This window comes from Brassica napus, chromosome A6 (genome assembly GCF_020379485.1).
Source record: "Brassica napus cultivar Da-Ae chromosome A6, Da-Ae, whole genome shotgun sequence".
Taxonomy (NCBI): Eukaryota; Viridiplantae; Streptophyta; class Magnoliopsida; order Brassicales; family Brassicaceae; genus Brassica; species Brassica napus.
The window spans coordinates 19,319,015-19,339,097 of record NC_063439.1 but is presented as its reverse complement, the minus strand read 5'-3'; the positions used below and the strand labels follow the sequence as shown (position 1 = coordinate 19,339,097).

Genomic DNA, 20,083 nt, shown 5'->3' with positions numbered 1-20,083 from the left:
TTCACAGTACCATTCAGTATTTTGTAGATCTAGTTAGTGTGACTTGGACCGTTTGGTGATTAATAGTGGACGGAAACGAGAAACTTATATATACGAAAAATTCTCTAGTCAGCATCTAAAACCATTTTGGTTGGTGTGGTGAGGTTGTGACACGAAAGTAACAACTTTTCTCTTCTTCGACTCTTATCTACGTACTATTAATTATTCCATTATCTTAGAATATCACCGACGTAAAATACCAAATTAAACCAGTGCGTGCTTGTGTCTGTACTTATATAAATACCCACTTGGCTTCTTATCATAACTCAAATAACAACATTACAACAACTCATATATACATTACATATAGATCTTTCCAAGAACTCAAAACAAAAATAATCAGGATATCGATCGATGGACATGGAGACCAAGAAACCATACATGATGGTGACTATGATACAACTCATATATGCGTTCATGTTTCTGATCTCCAAAGCTGTATTAGATGGCGGAATGAACACTTTCGTCTTCGTTTTCTATCGTCAAGCGTTCGCTACCATGTTCTTGGCTCCTCTCGCTTTCTTCTTCGAGCGGTACATAATTGTATACTTCTCTATGTACATTGGTTTATAGATGAGTATGTTTCCTAAAGTGTATATTTATTTACATAAACTGTGCTCTTATTTTTTTCATAGCAAAAGTGTTCCACCTCTTTCATTTGTGACCTTCATCAAGATCTTCATGCTCTCTCTATTTGGGTAAGTACTTTTTAGGATTTATATGCTTTGATTTTTTTCGTCTTCGTTTATATGTTAAAAGTATTTCAATTCTAGTAAAAACTCAGAAAATCTTTTTTTTTCATCAAGCAGCATTCTAAAATTGTAAATAATACAACGCAGACAAGGAAAAAATTGCACCATATTACAAATTCGATGGTTGCACCATATTGTGTACTTTTCTTGTGTGCATTAGTTAGAATATTATAAAACTCTTTACACTTAATTTTAGGGAAAAAAAACTCTTTACAGTTAAATATCTTTACCAATATCTATTCTATTAAAACAGGAACATGACCTATTGATATAGGTGTAGTCCAACTAATTATTTTATGACTGCATATAAAAGATATAACACTATCATAGACCTATTGATAACTGCATTGTTTGAATATACCCGCTAGAGTACTTCAATCAATATATATTTCATTACATTTCTTACTGCTTTTTAATACTATCATCGACCTTATTTCCACAAAAGGTGGAATCCACTTCTCTGTAAGTTATCATATATAGCAACAGTTATGATTTGAAATAAAGATAAAATATATATATACATTAAGAAGTTGTTTAAATATGGCGACAGTTTAATGTTAATGCCTTAATGGAAAGGTGAAGGTTAACTAAAGTTATTATATATGACAACAATTTGATGTTTTTACTATTAAGATTATCTACGGGTTATTTTATGAAACATACAAAATGATTATCAAATACAAAATATCGCAACAAATTTCAAATTTAATTATATTTATGTATTTATTAGTAATAATTAAAAAAATTAACACAAATATGATTAAAAAAATAAAAAATATCGTTACAAAAAAATTTAAATACGAAAAATTAAATTTTTTTAAAATAAAGTAAAACAAAAAATATGCCCGCCCTAGAAAGGGCGGGTCAGAAACTAGTTTTCTTTAAAATTGTACTAACAAACGTGAAATGCGAATAACTTTTTATCTTTTGGTGCTAGTTGCGTTTATAAAACACTCTTTTCTAATTACCGGTTAAACTTTATCTTTTGGTGCTACTTGCGTTAAAAACACTCTCTTATAATTATCAGTTAAACTTATCTTTTTTTCTTACATCAGTTAAACTTATCTATACTGAAATTTCAGTGTGACATTGAGCTTGAACTTAAACGGAATCGCATTATCATACACGTCGGCGACTTTGGCCGCCGCCACAACAGCTTCCCTTCCGGCCATAACATTCTTCTTGGCTCTCTTTCTTGGGTATATACTTACAATACATTTTACTTGGCTCTCTTAATTATTTTAGTAATCTTTATTTAATAAATGTTTAAGAATGGAGACGCTTACGGTTAAGAGCATACAAGGAACAGCGAAGCTTGTGGGGATAACTGTGTGCATGGGAGGAGTAATTACATTAGCCCTTTACAAAGGTCCACTGTTGAAATTACCTTTATGTCTTCACCTCTATCATCACCAGAATATTCCCGGCCACGTCTCCGGCGGTTCCACCTCGTGGCTCAAAGGATGTGTCCTCATGGTCACCTCCAACATTTTATGGGGTCTCTGGCTCGTTTTGCAGGTACTTAATCAAATTGCTCCACACATTATTATGCTGCTTGGTTAAATAATTAGCACTAAATTTAGTAAGACGTGACGTGATATAAACATATCAGTTGAAAAACAATACCAGAGACGTATTTCAACACAAGACGACATTGTGAAAGAATTTATAAAAATATCACGAGTGGAGTGAATATCAAGATTAGCTGGATTTAATCATTTATTTAGTTATTGTGCTAACTGAATCATTATATTTTTCTATTTTTTGTTTGTTGTCGCTATGTGAAAACAGGGCCGCCGTATGTTAAAGGTTTACCCTTCGAAGCTATACTTCACAACTCTTCATTGTCTACTGAGTTCAATTCAATCATTTGTCATCGCGATTGCAGTCGAGAGAGATATCTCAGCATGGAAGCTTGGTTGGAACCTACGACTCGTTGCAGTCATTTACTGTGTAACTAGATTTTGACCCGCCCTTTGAAAGGGCGGGTATATTTTTTGTTTAAAAAATTTTAGTTTTTATAATTTTTTTGTAATAAAATTTGTGCTAATATTAATTTAATTTGATAGAATATATACATAAATTTGGTAAAAATAATTCAATTTTGAATTTATACACAAATATAAAATTTAATTTATTTTAGCAAATCTATGTATCTATTCTATCAATTAAATTAATATCAAACACAAAATAATAACAAAAAATACAAATATAAAACTAAATTTCACAAAAAAAATAAAACAAAAAATACCCGTCAAAATATAGGTTCTATTAAAAATCCACTTAAACCCGTTAAACTCCATTTTAACATTATGTGTTTTGTTAATTGATAGATTTAGTGTATGTGTAAAACTTTCAGAATTAGAACAAATTAACGTCTAGTCCAATAAATTCTAACTTCTTGAGCTGATATGTAAGTTATGTTGTTGTAGTGTGATAATGATTTTTTTGAAATATATCAAAGTTAATTATAATCTAAACTTATACTGTAATTGTTGGTGAAAATAGTATTTATTTTATTTAGTAATATTAAGGGTGAGAATAAAAGTGAAAAATATTTTATATATATAGTATACTATTTTATTCTCCACATAAACAAAACTCTTGAAGCTTGAGGTTGTCTTCTCCAATAATTCAGTCGCTTCTGATTTTTTTCCGTTTGATTTACCCATTACACCACCAGCGAGAACCATAAACCCATAATACGACATGAATCCATCCGTCTATCTTCACCTTTCTCTGACCATACCAAGAGCTAACTTCACGCAAAGATCAATGTGTTTCTTATTGTAAACATTGATCACAAAACAATACAAATGAGAGATCACGTTTATATTTAGTCGGACATATACTGTCATTTATTTTCATAACCGTGGATTTTAGTTAGTATAACTGAGAACTATGGATCCGAAAATATAGGAATTAAGGAGAGGTTACGATATTATCATATGTGGTTAGTGTTTAAATATAATTAAATACAGTTACATAAAGAAAATAATAAGTGACTGTTTAAATAAATAGTTGGACTCAACTATTATCAATTGGTCATGTTTCTAATTTAATAGTATTGATTAACTAACTCTATTCCATTTCACAATAAATATCAAATTCCAGTATAAAATCTAAACTATTTTACTAAATAATATAAACAACATATATATGTAGGGATTCATTGTAACAGGCGTAGCATATTATTTGCAATCATGGGTTATAGAAAAGAGGGGACCTGTTTTCTTATCAATGTTCACTCCTTTGTCTCTCTTCTTCACTATCCTCTCTTCAGCGGTTCTACTTTGTGAAATCATCAGTCTTGGAAGGTTCTACAATTTTTTTTTGAAGTATATTATCATTTTCTTCAAATGTAGGATAAATTATTCAATAAATTAACTTATATGTATGTTTTTCCCAGTATTCTAGGTGGATTATTATTGATTACAGGACTCTACTGTGTGCTGTGGGGGAAAAATAGAGAGGAAAAGAACGCTAATGATGAGAAGACAGAGCAGCATCACGAAGATGATGCCGTTTGCGAATGAAGTGAAGGTTGTCATTAGTTGAATGAACGTCATAATTTGTATTAAAGATGTGCTAAAGATTAATTAGGCTTATTACTATATCTATATGTGGCTATATCATTCACATTTAGAGATGTCAAAGGAAGGCTTGGCCCGCGGGATAGGCCCGTTTAAACCTGTGGCGGAGCGGGCTTGGGCCTAAGATCTGTTATCCCGCAATGTTGCGGGCCTCGCGGGAATAGACCTGCGCGGGATGGGCTCTGTGCGGGATGGGCCGAAGAAGCCCGCGGTTAACCCTAATGTCCCGCAGCTTCTTCTCTCTTCATTTGATCGGCCACCTGAAAAACAAAAGAGAGAGAGAGAGAGAACGAGAGTGAAAGAGGAGTCGCCGCCGCACGAAATGGAGCTCCGACCATGGTTTCTTCTTCGATGATGCTTCCTGTCTACCCTTCGCCTTCTATCTCTTCGAGTGAAGCTTCGTGGAAACATAACAAGAAGTTTGCGAAGTAACTCTCCATTGAAGAAGAAGATCCAGCTCCGGTCATGGTTTCTTCATCGACGGTGCTCCTGCGCTCTCCTGCGGTCCATGCATGTACGTCTTCTTCTCTTTTTTCAAGTTTCCACCTTTTGTTTCTCTTAGATTTCATCATCAAAAAAGACTTTTGTTTATATTCTGATGTTAATAACTCTGTTCCGGTTAGTGCGCTTGTTTACCTTTTTCATCTTTAGAGTTTGAAACACGTGATTGTTTGATCGTGTGAGATTTGTGAGATGAATCACCAAAGTATATGGTTTCTGTATAATTTTACCAGACAATGAATATTTTATTCAATCACTGCTTGTCTTAACTCGATTCAGTTTGTTCTTGTATTTGTGTTCAGTCTCTGATTAGTGTTTTGTTTTTGAAAATTGCAAGTGTATGCTTTTTTAATCTCAAATCAAGTCTCTTATATGTTTTTTGTTGATGTAGATGGAGAAGGAGGCGGATGGTAATCACTGTTAAAGCTGGTGTAGGCTCAAAACGATATAAGCACACCAGCTTGTTCATTGATAACCAGCCGCCTCCTTGTTGAAGAGAAGAAGATACAAGATCCAACTGAACATGTATGGTCTTACTTTATTTTGTCCCTGCTTGTCGAATCATATTGATAACCAGCCGCTTATAATTTTCTTCTTTACACGTCTTTTTTTTTTTTGTTTTCTGTCTTGAAGGATTGGATTTATCACAAGGAGAACAAGAGTCCGTTGAGCAGCTGCTCCAGTAGTTACCAGCTTCGTCCAATGTAGGTGCTTTAATGACCTCAGGTTAGTAAGTTGTCTATAGAACACAGTCGAGATTAGATGGCTTTGCATAGGTTATCGAATCACTGACTTGTTTAGAGAAAGAGTGTCGTTGATATTGTTGTGGTGAATGAAGCACAAGTTGTAATAGAAAAAAAAATACAGAACAAGATGAATATATGTAAAACTTTGTTAAGCTCCAATAGTAGATGGGTCATGTGTTCATATATCATTCATTATGTGCACTTAGGTATGTAGTGGTCACTGGAGCAGCCTGCAGCGTCGAGAAACGTCATGCTGCACTCCTTTCGCGTCCAGCCCGCGGGACGGCTTGTAAGGGACTGTGAAATTAGGCGGTACGGGACTGGGCCGGCTTTCTCTAGACCGCAGCCCGCGCGGGACGGGACCGCCTGGACCCGCGAGATGCTGAGCCCGCGGCGGGTCGGGACGGGACGGGACGGTTCAACCTGTTTGACATTCCTATTCACATTTCACATAACATAATAATAGTGTCCATAATGAGTTTTTTTTTCCACTAACTACTTTTATCCGTACACACATGGTGACACGAAAAAAAGACTTCTTAACCCATACTAATAATAAAGAAAGAAAACACAACACGCACTAGAGTCTAGAGTTCTAAACTCATAAATTGAAATTGCCTACAAGAATGTTTAATCATTCTTTTTGGAAATTTAAAATATAAATTTTAGCTACTCCTGGTTGGTAATTTACTTGTAACTCACTTGTTATCTAAATTAGATTGTGTATCTTTTTCTCCTTTTTTTGTTTTACGCTTCACAATTTTGTTTTTGTCTTCTGTCACTTTAGTGTCCTCAAGAATCTGAGATTCAGATTTATCAATCTTCTCTTGAGCATCCACAAACTCTGAAACCTTTGTTTCTTCTGTAGTCTTAACTTTGCTTGCGTCTTGGCCAATCTTAATCTCTGATCCAACGCTCAATGTCTCAGGAGTCTTGACTTCAAAAACTTTTGGAACTTCAGTCTCTAAATCCTCTGAAGTTGTAGCCTCTGGAACCTTTAGAAGTTCTGACTCTGCAGCTTTAACTTCATCAGTCATGAGTCTTTAGGTACTTCTGGAGCGTTTTTATCATCCAGGACCTCAGGAACATGAGACTCTTTTGAAACTTTAATTCCAGACACTTCGGAAGGAGCATGAACCTCTAAAACTTCTGTAACACTCCTATCATCCAAGACCTCAGGAACATCTGGCTCTTTTTTAACCTTCACTTGAGACAATTTAGGAGCAGAAACCTTAGAAACTTGTTGAAGTTTCGACTGTTCTGCAACCTTGAAAACTTCAGATGTTTTGGTAGCTTCCAACTCCTCTGGAAACTTAACTTCCCAATTCTCTGAAAAACTAACTTCTTGGTCTTCAGCTTCCTTGGCTTTGGGCGTTTCCGGAGTCTTAACCTTGGAATCTCTTGGTATCTTAACATATTCGAGGTCATTTCGAGTCTGAACATCAAAGATTTCTGGAGTTTTGACATCAGAAGCCACCAGAGAAGAAGTATCAAGCTTTGAAACTTATGAAGAAGCGCCGCTTTTGTTACGAGATAGATTGGTTATTTCTTTTTCTATTGCCTTGTCCTATAAGTAAGAGAAATTAGTAAACCATCCATAATTAAAAAGAAACAAATATTATTAAGTAATAAAACTAACCTTCTGTATAGAAATACATGCATTAAAATGGGGAGCCCTTAAAATTAAGTAACATTGATATTTTTTATATATCCCCAAGAATAATAGTAAGAAACTAAATAAAGACCATTAGTAAATAATATCATAATATTATTTGACTTTCGCAAAATGAAAGAAACATTGTTATAATGTCCCTCGTAGTAAAAAAAAAAAATCCCTTCTAGAACTATATTTTGTTCATGTGCTCATGATTATATTTAACCACTTACATATAGTTATACATTCTATTGTATTTTCTGTTGTAAAACGTTATGGAATATTTGGTATAAGAACTTATAAATAAATATTTGGTATAAAAACCGGAAAACGCATTTTCTCACCAAAACCGAAAAATCGTATTTTCCTTCCAAAACCGCAAAACCGAAAAAACGCATTTTCCCGCCAAAACAGAAAAAACGCATTTTCCCACCAAAACCGGAAAACAAATTTTCCCGCCAAGATTCGGACAAGGAATGGAATGGATCGATGGACGCCACAAAGAACAATGGATCGGCTCTTTGATATGTCACACGGCTGCTCTCAATGGTTTTGCACAACTGAAAGACTTAGGGTTTAAATAGATGTTCCTCACTGGACTTTAAAGATAAAAAAAGGCCTAGACAAATGGTCAAAGTTTTAACCGAAATAAAATAAAGAAAACAATAGACCGGTCGCGGTTTGAGATGTCCGGATCAGAACTCATAGTATGCTTGCTTGTTGCCTCATTAAAACCTTTCGGGAAAACCCAGTGGAACAAAACCTCGATAAGGAAAAAAAGTACAACACATACTACTCCTTCTGATGGTCGGCTATATCTCTGAACCGGAAGCAAGGTGGTTGGATGGATTGAGTATGAAGGTGGAAATGGTCAGGCCGGCCGGCTTCATTCTGGCCGATGGAGGAGAATCGAATGGACAGGGTCTGGAACCTCTAGTGGTTCACCGGTGTCTTCCAGCTTCAAGTCAGACAACTCCTGGATCAATAGTTGCTTGAACCCGGTTTGTTCCTGTGCAAGCAACTCCTAGAGAGCTTTGGCAAATCCAGCTCTTATAACTCTTGAACCGGACCTTGTGGTAGGACCTTTGCGGATAATGGGAACCTCAGTCGTGGGTACTACAACACCACCTCTGATGGAGAGAGATATTTGGATATATCTAGATTATTATTTATTATGGTGATTATCTTAATTAGTTATAATTATCTTAAGGATTTTTAATAGTTTTAAAGTTATTTGGTTTTCATATAAATAGGCGTCTATGCCTAGAATTGTATTCAGATTATTGATATTGATATTTTATAAAAGAGAGGTTTGAAACCCTTTATTTCCTTGTTACGGCTAGAACTCGAGAGTTCTCAACGAATCAAGAAGACTTTGATCCTAGGTATTCTCAGACTAAATAGGATTCATTGTGTTATCGTAGCTTCCGCTACATCAGGTGGTATCAGAGCTGGTGTTTTGGTTTCTTAATCAAAACGATTCTGGATCATGGAGAATTTATTCGTGGAAAATGAAGAAATCAGTTACATAGAAGTTCGTGGTGATCCGGTGTACGACATATACGGAGACGAAGTTGAAAGAGATCTCAACGAGATTTATGGCTCTCCGATCTTTGACCTCTATGATGGTGTTGATCTGATCTTTGATGATCCAATCGTTTCTATCTTTGATGAGGTAGAATTTGTTATTGACGTGTGTGCACAAGATGCCAAAACCATAGATTTTGTCTTTGGTGACAAAGCTTTTGACACGTCTTTGAACGTTACGTGTTCTAACCCGTTGGCAAAAGAATCTTTATACAAATTATTTGCTATGAAGTTCAAGAGGGGAAGGAGGCAATTGATTATGTCACGTGCTGTAATAGTTTCTTGGCAAACAAAAGGGTTTAACACAAAGGATCAATATATTCAATGGCTTGAAGAATTTTACATATGGAGTAGAAGAAGAAAGTTAATTGAAGACTACGGTTAAGATTCGAGGACGAATCTTTCCAACCCGGAGAGAATGATGGAGAGAGATATTTGGATATATCTAGATTATTATTTATTATGGTGATTATCTTAATTAGTTATAATTATCTTAAGGATTTTTAATAGTTTTAAAGTTATTTGGTTTTCATATAAATAGGCGTCTATGCCTAGAGTTGTATTCAGATTATTGATATTGATATTTTATAAAAGAGAGGTTTGAAACCCTTTATTTCCTTGTTACGGCTAGAACTCGAGAGTTCTCAACGAATCAAGAAGACTTTGATCCTAGGTATTCTCAGACTAAATAGGATTCATTGTGTTATCGTAGCTTCCGCTACATCAACCTCTCTCTCTCCGCCGGAAAACTCCTCTCTCTCTCAAATTCCGGCCAACTCTCAGCCTCTCTCTCACGGTGGTCCTCTCAGATTCTTGTGGTGAAAAAGGTAGACAAATCAAAACCTTGAAATCTAAAGAACACCATTATATCTGAAAGAAATCTAGGATCTATATGAATCCATAACTTATAAACAATCTATGGATTTAAAATATTAATCTTGTTTCTATGATCCATATGAAACTTGATTCTAAAATTATTTTGAATCCATAAAACTTAAAATTCTCTAAAGGTTCTATGTTTCTCTAAAAACTTATTAAAATACCTAAAGATCTATATGAATCTTGTTTATAAAAACTTATGAATCATAAAATTATTAGAGAAAGCTTAAACCTTTTGATTCAATCCTTTTGTTTGACCATTTTACCAGATGTGATAAACATAAGTGTATAATCTGGCCAAAACAAAACTCCATCAAATCCTTGCTGTGCCATTTTCGGCCAGATCCCCTAAAAATCAGTCAACCCATCAATAAAATCGAAATTAAATTCATTCATTGCATATCCTTGACTGTTAATATTTGTTTTGTAACTGTCAAAGTTTTAAAAACCTTTTATGATTTTTATAAATGCATAATCGATTTTATAAATGCTTGTTTGATTTTATTAAATGCATATCTTTGACTGAAAATTATTTCTAAAAGTTTTATAAGCCATAGTCTTGTTTTAAAATTGATATGTCATAAGGTAGAATAAAATCTGTTTGAAATCATTTGATCATATTGTTGTTAAACCAACCATGAACCGAATTTATCTCATACTGAATTTTGATCACATAGTTTGCTAGTTAAAATAAAACTTGATCTAGTTTCATCCTTGAACCTGATTCTGTGATTAAATTATGTACTGATCATTTGCATACCTGATAGCATCATTAGATCGAACTTGAATCATCCATGAACCGACCTTTGCATGCATCCAACTATCATATTGTTAAAACTGGACATAGGTATCATATTGTTGAAACCAAACATACATGTTCGCATAGCTTTAGCAATGATGATACTAGTGCGTCTGAAGTGGTTCATGTTGTTTGCATCTAAATGATTCACACTGTTTGCATATAGTTAGACAAAATCGGTTTCCATTTAAAATTTAGAACATTTGTTTTATCACTGAGCAATCAGACAAGGATAATTACAAGGCAATTGTTGTCATTCGCCATCACCTTGTTGAAGGTCTCAAGGATCAGTATCTCACAATTGAGAATCCTCTGGAACTTTGGACAGAGTTGAAAACCAGATTTAATCATCAGAAAACTGTGATATTGCCAAAAGCCCTTTATGATTGGAGAAACCTGAGAATCCAAGACTATAAGTCTATGGAAGAGTATAACTCGGCTTTGTTCAAAATAGTCTCAAAGTTGAAACTTTGTGGTGAGACTATTACTGATGCTGATATGTTGGAGAAGACATTCTCCACATTCCACACCAGCAATGTTGTGCTTCAGCAACAGTACCGAGAGAAGGGTTTCTCCACTTATGCTGCCTTAATCTCTTGTTTGTTGCTAGCTGAGCAAAACAATGAGTTGCTCATGATGAACAGTGAGCTAAGGCTTCCTGGTGCTAAAGCATTGCCTGAGGCACATGCGGCCGTAGAGCCAAAGGATGAGACTCCAAGAGAGTCATACCGTGGTCGCATGAGAGGCCGTGGTAGATGGCAAGGTCGTAACCGTGTGTTTCAACCACGTGGCCGTGGATTTCAACCACGAGACCATCTTGGTCGCAGCCGAGGCCGAGGCTATAGCCGAGGTCATCAAGCTAACCGTGGGTATAAGTCCGACTTCAAAACCCATGGCTCGAGCTCGACCAAATCTGCTTGCCATCGTTGTGGGATGACCAATCATTGGGCTAATAAATGCAAAACTCTCAAACACCTTGTTAAGCTCTACCAGGAGAGCATAAAGGACAATAACTCTGCGGCAAATTTGGTCCATTATGATGATGAGAATGATCTGGACAATGAGGATGATCAAGCCCATGACAAAGATGATCAGGAACTTTGGACAGAGTTGAAAACCAGATTTAATCATCAGAAAACTGTGATATTGCCAAAAGCCCTTTATGATTGGAGAAACCTGAGAATCCAAGACTATAAGTCTGTGGAAGAGTATAACTCGGCTTTGTTCAAAATAGTCTCAAAGTTGAAACTTTGTGGTGAGACTATTACTGATGCTGATATGTTGGAGAAGACATTCTCCACATTCCACACCAGCAATGTTGTGCTTCAGCAACAGTACCGAGAGAAGGGTTTCTCCACTTATGCTGCCTTAATCTCTTGTTTGTTGCTAGCTGAGCAAAACAATGAGTTGCTCATGATGAACAGTGAGCTAAGGCTTCCTGGTGCTAAAGCATTGCCTGAGGCACATGCGGCCGTAGAGCCAAAGGATGAGACTCCAAGAGAGTCATACTGTGGTCGCATGAGAGGCCGTGGTAGATGGCAAGGTCGTAACCGTGTGTTTCAACCACGTGGCCGTGGATTTCAACCACAAGACCATCTTGGTCGCAGCCGAGGCCGAGGCTATAGCCGAGGTCATCAAGCTAACCGTGGGCATAAGTCCGACTTCAAAACCCATGGCTCGAGCTCGACCAAATCTGCTTGCCATCGTTGTGGGATGACTAATCATTGGGCTAATAAATGCAAAACTCTCAAACACCTTGTTAAGCTCTACCAAGAGAGCATAAAGGGCAATAACTCCTGATCATCTTTGTCATGGGCTTGATCATCCTCATGGTCCAGATCATTCTCATCATCATAATGGACCAAATTTACCGCAGAGTTCTTGCCCTTTATGACAATGTAGCTAAAAAGCTTGTACTTGATATAAAAGAATGTGGCCATAAACAGGCCTATAAAATGGGCCATAAACAGGCCTATAAAATGAACGCAAAAGCCCAATGATAGCAGCAACCTGAACGTCAGAAGACGATGATGATCCAGAACTGAGATCTCTCATAAACCCTAAATCCCAAATCGGAATCGACGTGCGTGTTCCTTAAACGAAGAAGATGATTAGAAGAAGAATCTCTTCGATCATTTCAGCATCTCTCTTCAATTCCTCGATTCATCACTCCGCCAACCCCAGATTCATCGTCTCTTCGCCGCTTCTCCAATGCCGTCGATCTCCGATCCTTACTCAAGTTCCTAGCTTTCCGGGCGGAGTTTCGTCGTTTCAGGGGATTCGAGCTTACAGTTTGTTGAGCTTGAACGATCTGAGAGACAATGTGCCGAGAAAGCTCAAGACGAGGAAAGGAAGAGGTATTGGGTCTGGCAAAGGTAAAACCGCGGGGAGAGGTCACAAGGGGCAGAAGGCGAGAGGGACCATGAAGTTTGGTTTCGAAGGTGGGCAGACTCCGTTACGACGCCGTTTACCTAAACGTGGCTTCAAGAACAAGTTTAAGCTCCATTTTCAGGTTAAAGCTCTCATCTTTCGGTTCTGAGATTTGTCTCTAACGGGTCCAGAACTCATTAGATTAGGTTGAAATGAGAATATATATCACCGATGCTGTGTCTAAAGGTTTCGAATTTGGATTCTTAACGCTCTGTTGATGTATATGGTTGTTGTGTGGTGCAGCCAGTTGGTTTGGGGAAGATCGCTAAACTTATTAACGCTGGGCAGATAGATTCCCATGAGTTGATCACGATGAAAACGCTCAAGGTTTGGTCACACTCATCACTCTTTTCTATTCACATGTGTCTCTACTTCTTACTGAAACATTAGCGCTGATCTGCAGGATGTGGGAGCCATAGGGAAGCAAATAGAAGACGGAGTAAGACTAATGGGTCGTGGTGCTGATGAGATTAAATGGCCACTTCATTTAGAGGTTTCTATTTGAATTATGATGTTTTGCTCTGTACTGTCATTTGCATTTTCCCTGTGGTGCCAAGTCATTGTCATCATCAGTCCATGAGTTCGCTAGTTTAATGTGGGCATGTTTTACTACAGGTTTCGAGAGTGACAGTTAGGGCTAAGGAGGTGGTGGAGGCAGCAGGAGGATCAGTGAGAAGAGTGTATTACAACAAATTGGGGTTGAGGGCATTGCTTAAACCGGAATGGTTTGAGAAGAAAGGAAGGTTATTGCCAAAAGCAGCGAGACCACCTCCTAAACAACAAGATCGGGTCGATAGCATCGGACGTCTTCCTGCTCCGAAGAAACCCATCCCTTTCTATGCAGCTGAGGAAAGCAAAGTTGAGTCTCCTGTTGAATCATGATTTTCGGTTAGGCTTTTAACGTTTGATTGTTCGGTGTAAGCTGTTTGTTGTTTCTTGGTCTTGTTCTTACAAGAAAAATTGAGAATGGTCGATGGACCACCAAATAATGTCATTCACGTTTAAAGTTTTTATGGACTTAAATCCCAAATTAGATTGATTATTGATAACTGTATATACACTGCAAACGATAATAGCCAATTGTTAAATCAAATCTCAGAGATGATTTCTTCTGCAAAAGCAATAGAAATCTATCTTATAATGGTTTACAGACTGTAACTTACAGTAACTTTCACAAATGGACTGTCAAAGGAATAAAGGATAATTATTACCGAATATCAGGAGTTATTGATAAAAATTATATTATACTACCATAAAGAGTCAATTATCAAAAAGATATAGGGTTGGAGTTGTTCTTTTATAGCATGTTTTGAAAACAATTCGTTCAGAAACAACATATAATTTGCTAGACAGATACAGAGTGATATACAGTAACCTAATGTTAACTTTGCAAAACAGAAAAACATCTTTTACATGGAAAGTAGATTTACAAAAAATAACTGATACTTTTTTTTTACTTTGTAGTTTCCCATAACTATACTGTGTGTAGCAGTATTTTTAATAACATCAGCAGTAACCGCCGTGCGTAATTCAGCTAACTTACAGGAAAGGAGAATGATTGCCTGAATTTAAACAACAGAGCATGAAAAGAAAAAGTTACTTTTTCGAGATTTTAGAACTCATTACTTTAAACAAACATGTAATGATGATGATGACTATATTGTTAATTATAGCACTGATCATTTAAAATAACTACACAAGGAAAAGAAAACCTCTTTCTAAAAAATCGTGGATAAATAAGCAAATGGATATGGAGATAGAAACGATGATTAAGAAGCAAAATGCTACGCAGACAAAATGAAACATCACCTTCCTTTAGTTAATTAACCAGTACACGTGTTCTTAGTACTAAGATCCGTGTCATTGTTCTTTCTCTTAGACAATCATGATAAACATTATTTATTTTTTAACTACGAAACCGAATGATTATGAAAAATACAAATTTAAGGGAAAAAGTCTGTAAGGGTGATGATTGCATTGTTAGATTTGTAGAATGTCTAATAACTAAAATAAGTTAAATGACGATATTAGATGCATGTATGCAAAGCGTTGTTGGTCCATCACATTGACAATTCACGATTGACATTTCAAAGAACATTATTGGTAGTTAAAAAAAAAAAAAAAAAGAACATTATTGGTTACAAGCAAACAAATAAAAAGATCCCAAAGAAGTCGATCATATATCTCAAGACCAATCTGCATCAAACTTTATAGTTACACCATATATTTCAGTTCTCTTTAAAATTGAACAATTGGTAAACTCTTTTACAACATGCATAACTAGTCCTCGAACAAAGTCGGCCCTTACACTTTGATACGTGCAACAATACAAATTCCTGTTACAAAAATAAACTACAACTTCCAGTTACAAGTTAATCATACGATTATATTTTTTTTTTTGCCTCGTTGATAAGAATCAAACCAAAAACACATTTTTTGGGGATCTCAAAAAAAAAAAAAATCAAAACCATTTACACCAGCTTAAAATTCAGAAGCAGGGGGTAAAGTAGGAAAACCAAATAAAAGAAAGAAGAAAAACAATTAATAGAAAAATAAATAAAAAAGTACGTAGGTGACCTTTAAAGCTTTTCACGGAGAAGATCGATCCCAACTAAGTAAACCGATATCATTGTGTTTTCTAGAGGGACCAGAAGCTGGAACAGGGAAGTGACGTGGTAAGAATCCCAAGAACTGTCGAGATGAAGACGCAACGACGTCGTTATCTTTCTTGTGTAGTTTCGCGTTGAAGACGTTCTTGCTTGTTCTTGCTCCGTTACAGAAACCAAGAAGAAGAAGGATAAGAAGAAACCAAAAGTGGGTTCCTGATATGTAGTTTCGAGACGACATTGTTGAAGAGAGGTTCCTTGAGGAAGAGTTTTTGGTGAAATGGTTTTAATATAGTGAAAAGACTTTGTGTTTTAAGTTTGTTGTTGATGGGAAAGAAGGAGATTGGTGAATGAATTTGTTGACAGCAAGAAATATGGGCAGCTAGAGATTGTGGGAGAGAGAGAGAAGACTCTGAATATGAGGTTTTATGTGTGAATTTATTTAGTTTTGATATTTTCTATTTATTTTCAAAAACAAAATGTTTTTGAATAAATCACGAACCACGCAAGGAATTGTAGACTTGTTGTCAATTGTCAAGTATATTTATTTGGTCTACACGCCGAAGTTCTGTTTAGTGTTAGGTTTTATTAGACTTATTGTAGATATTTTAGGTTTTTAATTTTATTTGAATTTCATCGCAGTAAAAAGATAAAATTATACATTTATGAGTCTCTTATAGACTTGTTGTCATTTGTATTTGTCAAGTACGTTTGGTCTACACGCCGAAGTTCTGTTTAGTGTTGGGTTTTCTTTGACTATAATTGTAGATATTTTAGGTTTTTTGTTTATATTTTAGTTTCGTCGCAGTAAAAAGAAACAAAATATACATTTCTTGTAAGTTTGCGACTGTTGTGAGTTTTACTAAAATTCATCCAAAGCTTCATAACCCATTCGGTTGCCGCCTTGCCAAAATTTGAAGTCGAACATCTAATATTTTGCATATTCTTAGCCATAAAAAGTTACCGAGCAAGTGTAGATTTTGTTATTGCATCGTTGTAGCCTTGTTCAGGTGGTTTGGGTTTAGAGCTGGTGCATTTAGGTCAAGTTGAACATATAGTTACCCCAGTTTAGGATCAGCAAAGTTGTAGCTTAAACAATTCTACTCTGAAGCCAGTTTACAAAAAAAAAAAACAATTCTACTCTGTCTATAAAAAAAACAAGAGCAATATGCGAAACTAGTCGGAGAAAAAAAATGTTTCCTAGATGGTGAAAAGTATGGAAGTTTTTTTAGTTGAGTGGTTTCATTAAAAGCTCATTAATACTTTTATAACAAGATGTTTGGATTTTGAGTCCAAGAAAGTTGAATTATGCATATTATTGGAGAACTTTTTTTTAAGAAATCTTCATAGAAGTTCAGGATATTGCAACAAACATAAATCCTCACGAGACTAGTCGTCGACTGTATAATTATATATATATATATATATAACATTTCAATAGTTTGTCAAAAAATAATTAACCAACATTAAAAAGATGAAACATTTATTTTAATAAACATTTTGTATCTTCTATATTTGTCTTTCGCTACTATGTGAAAATTATTTAGATAATAAGAACATCGACATTGGTGAGAGTTTCACTGATTTTTCCTAACGAAAAAATTAATATTTTAAACAAAATTAAATTTTGAGATTTTGACAAATGACGGATGAATCTAAAATAGAGTAAAATTTATAAAACAAGAGATTCTCAAACTCTTTTTTTTCTAATTTTCTATTTTTATTATTTTATTCATAAAAGTTCTTTGAATAAACTATCAATATGGAATCTCTAAAATTAGGACATATATGGATACAGTCAAATAAATCATAGGTCTTAGTTTTCAAATTTTGAGAGATTTTTTACAGAGATATAAATTCCCAAATAATAAAAAACAGTTCTTAATTTAAAAAAATTAAAAATATTTATATACACCAAAATTTAGATTCGTTCATTTCTATAACATCCCATTATTAATTCATCAATACTACTGATTAAAACAATGTACGGTTAGTTTAGTAACTGTTACTATTAATTTATGATAATATATTTCTAAATAATCATCTTCTTGAATTCAGAAAAGACGTTTGTATGGCCCAACAATGTGTTTTCTCTTCTGAATAGTTGCTTGCTGCTTAGGAATTATATATTTCGACAGAAGTAACACCGTAAACATAAATCTATGGTGTTCGGTCTGGGGGAGGGGAGGGGGGGGGGGGGGGGGCGGATATTGCCCAAGTCTCACAAAATTATTTATTAAATTAAAATAAATTCCAACATTTAACTCAAAATCTTTTAAAAGGCATGTCAGCTCGGTAAGATTTCAGTTTGTACAAAAAAGAAATTTCGGTTTTATAGCTGATCAAGTCTCAGAAAATTATCTATTAGATTAAAAAAATTCCAACATTTAACTCAAATTTTTTTAAAACTCATGTCAGCTCGCTAAGACTCAGTTCTACAGAAAAGAAATTTCAGTTTTATAGCTGATCACATCTTTGTTCAGATCACGCTCTTTGCTATTTATATCTTTAATTGATAAAAAGAAGAAGGATATAAAACCATGATTAATGAGAGTTTTTAGAGATAAGATTTTTAGCGTAATTTAAAAATCGGTTCTTAATTTTAACAACAAAAAAAGACCGGTTCTTAACATTTTTCTTTGTTAAAATTAAAAACTGATTCTTAAATTATGCTAAAAACTTTATCTCTAAGAACCTTCATTAATCATGCTTTAACAAATAAATTGATTCACTCACTTCCCATGTTTTTTCTTACAAGTAACTGAACATATTAAAATAAAATTAAACGTTTCATCACCTATGTTCAGTTCAGTGAAAGTGAAAGAACGTAAACAGTGGGAAAAGAGAAATTAATAATATAAAGTCATACGGTAAGGTGTGGCCTTTTGTATGCTATGTCAAGACTCAAAAAGCTTTATATTATTTACTTATATACAATTACTTATATACAATTATATTGTTTTCTTTCTTTGGTTAGGAGAGAACATGATAGGCCCCAGTATAAACATAGTGACCGATTATAATTATATTACAATACAGACACTATTCGAACTTTATTGCAAAATCTTCCTCAATCTGCTACTTGAAATGCATATATTTTGCTATAATTTGTATAGACACACGTATGTGTACAGTGCCCTTATCAATCACCGTTCTTGCTATTTGAATCTCTTGTTTAGACCATGTCAATAGAATTAAGGGTTTTTCTTATTCAATGCAACGTGATCCCTACATTTCCAAGATTTTATCATTTTTCATTAACCCTTGTAATTAATAGAATTCGAATACATGAGAAGTATTGTGTGATACACACTAGTAGGAAACATGAAAATATTAGAACACAAGTAAAAACCATTTGTGGAACCATCGTAACCTATTGGTTAAGGTTTAAAGGCTTCTACATTCAGGTCTAGAGTTCGAATCCCAGACTATGCAATTTCTTACAGATTATAGGATGCGAAGCTTTCGGAGGTTCCAGAATACTGTAAGCAGAGCCGTTTATTGTGGTCGCATGTTGCAGTGAGAGCATGTCCATCGAAAATGTCGTACATGCAGAACCATCAGTGGTTTCAAGTGTTTCGGGGAGAGTTTCATCGTGGAATCATTATTCGTGGAGCTGTTCATCAATATCGCATATGTTGCAGGTAGTTGATCATCATATATAATAGATTTAGAGATCATATGATGATGTAATGTGTTACCCAGTATTAAAAAAAAAAGTAAAAACCATCTTATCTTAGTGTTTTTTTTAGAAAAAGGCTACCAATACCATCTTATCTTAGTTGCTTAAAAGACTACCAATCAGGCAAATGCAATCACACCCATAATAACTTATACGAATTATTTGTTATGGAAAGAAAGAACTTGAATTCAATGAGTATGGACTAAAATTACCATATCGTCCATGTCTACGAGATAGAGTAGAAGAACAGAAAGTAAACAAAAATAGAAGAGTCATAGTAATGTCAGTACCAACAGTTGAAATCTGAAGTTGGTCTAAGTTCCATACCTATCTTTACTATTTCAAACACTGACTACGTCTTCGCTACTCTTATTACAAATCTAGAAATCGTACATCTCGATCCATTATTATTTCGTTTATGTCGATAAAAACTATTTCAGGCCAACACGAAAACTGACTGACAATTCTACCTAGCCAAGCCCTAGATTGGTTGTACAGGTTTCTAGTGAAGTATAGTTATGGACCATTGATTTATATAATGTAATGTCACATTACACACACATATATAGGTATATAGTATCGGCTAGCTAGGTACCGTATTTTGTGTGTGCTTTGCCACATTATTATCATATTATGTATATATGGACTGATTAGTAATACACTGACCGTTTTTGTGTTGTGATTAACGTACCCAAGACGCATCACCATACGTTTTACTTTATGAATCCAAACGTGGAAATAGATTGCAACACCGTCAATATGATTAACTGTAATGTTTAACTAATCATTGGATAAACAACACAGGCCATTTGACA

The 20,083-nt window shown here is 34.9% G+C and overlaps 2 protein-coding genes and 1 non-coding gene across 4 annotated transcripts; 2 read left to right on the top strand and 1 right to left on the bottom strand.

Moving 5' to 3' along the window:
* Positions 1-294: 294 nt before the first annotated feature.
* On the top strand, positions 295-4,407 carry LOC106351909 (WAT1-related protein At5g64700). 2 transcript variants are annotated; one of them, XM_048734976.1, is made up of 7 exons: positions 295-572; positions 681-737; positions 1,874-1,990; positions 2,063-2,310; positions 2,587-2,744; positions 3,957-4,108; positions 4,201-4,407. In XM_048734976.1, exons 1-7 carry the CDS (start codon positions 394-396, stop codon positions 4,325-4,327), a joined length of 1,038 nt encoding a protein of 345 aa, XP_048590933.1. In that variant the 5' UTR covers positions 295-393; the 3' UTR covers positions 4,328-4,407. The 2 variants fall into 2 exon arrangements, with proteins under 2 accessions (XP_048590933.1, XP_048590932.1); XM_048734975.1 differs by having other exon boundaries at positions 296-572; positions 675-737; positions 4,201-4,403.
* An 8,149-nt stretch (positions 4,408-12,556) lies between these two features.
* Positions 12,557-14,022, top strand: LOC106348027 (50S ribosomal protein L15). Its single transcript, XM_013787670.3, has 4 exons — positions 12,557-13,062; positions 13,224-13,307; positions 13,384-13,473; positions 13,596-14,022. The coding sequence occupies exons 1-4, from the start codon at positions 12,658-12,660 to the stop codon at positions 13,860-13,862; spliced, it is 846 nt and encodes a 281-aa protein (XP_013643124.1). The 5' UTR covers positions 12,557-12,657; the 3' UTR covers positions 13,863-14,022.
* Positions 14,023-15,161: 1,139 nt separating this feature from the next.
* On the bottom strand, positions 15,162-17,453 carry LOC106351910. Its single transcript, XR_007314498.1, has 2 exons — positions 15,558-17,453; positions 15,162-15,316 (listed from the first exon to the last, which is right to left on the bottom strand). It is a non-coding gene; the product is annotated as an uncharacterized LOC106351910 (transcript).
* Between the last annotated feature and the right edge of the window lie 2,630 nt (positions 17,454-20,083).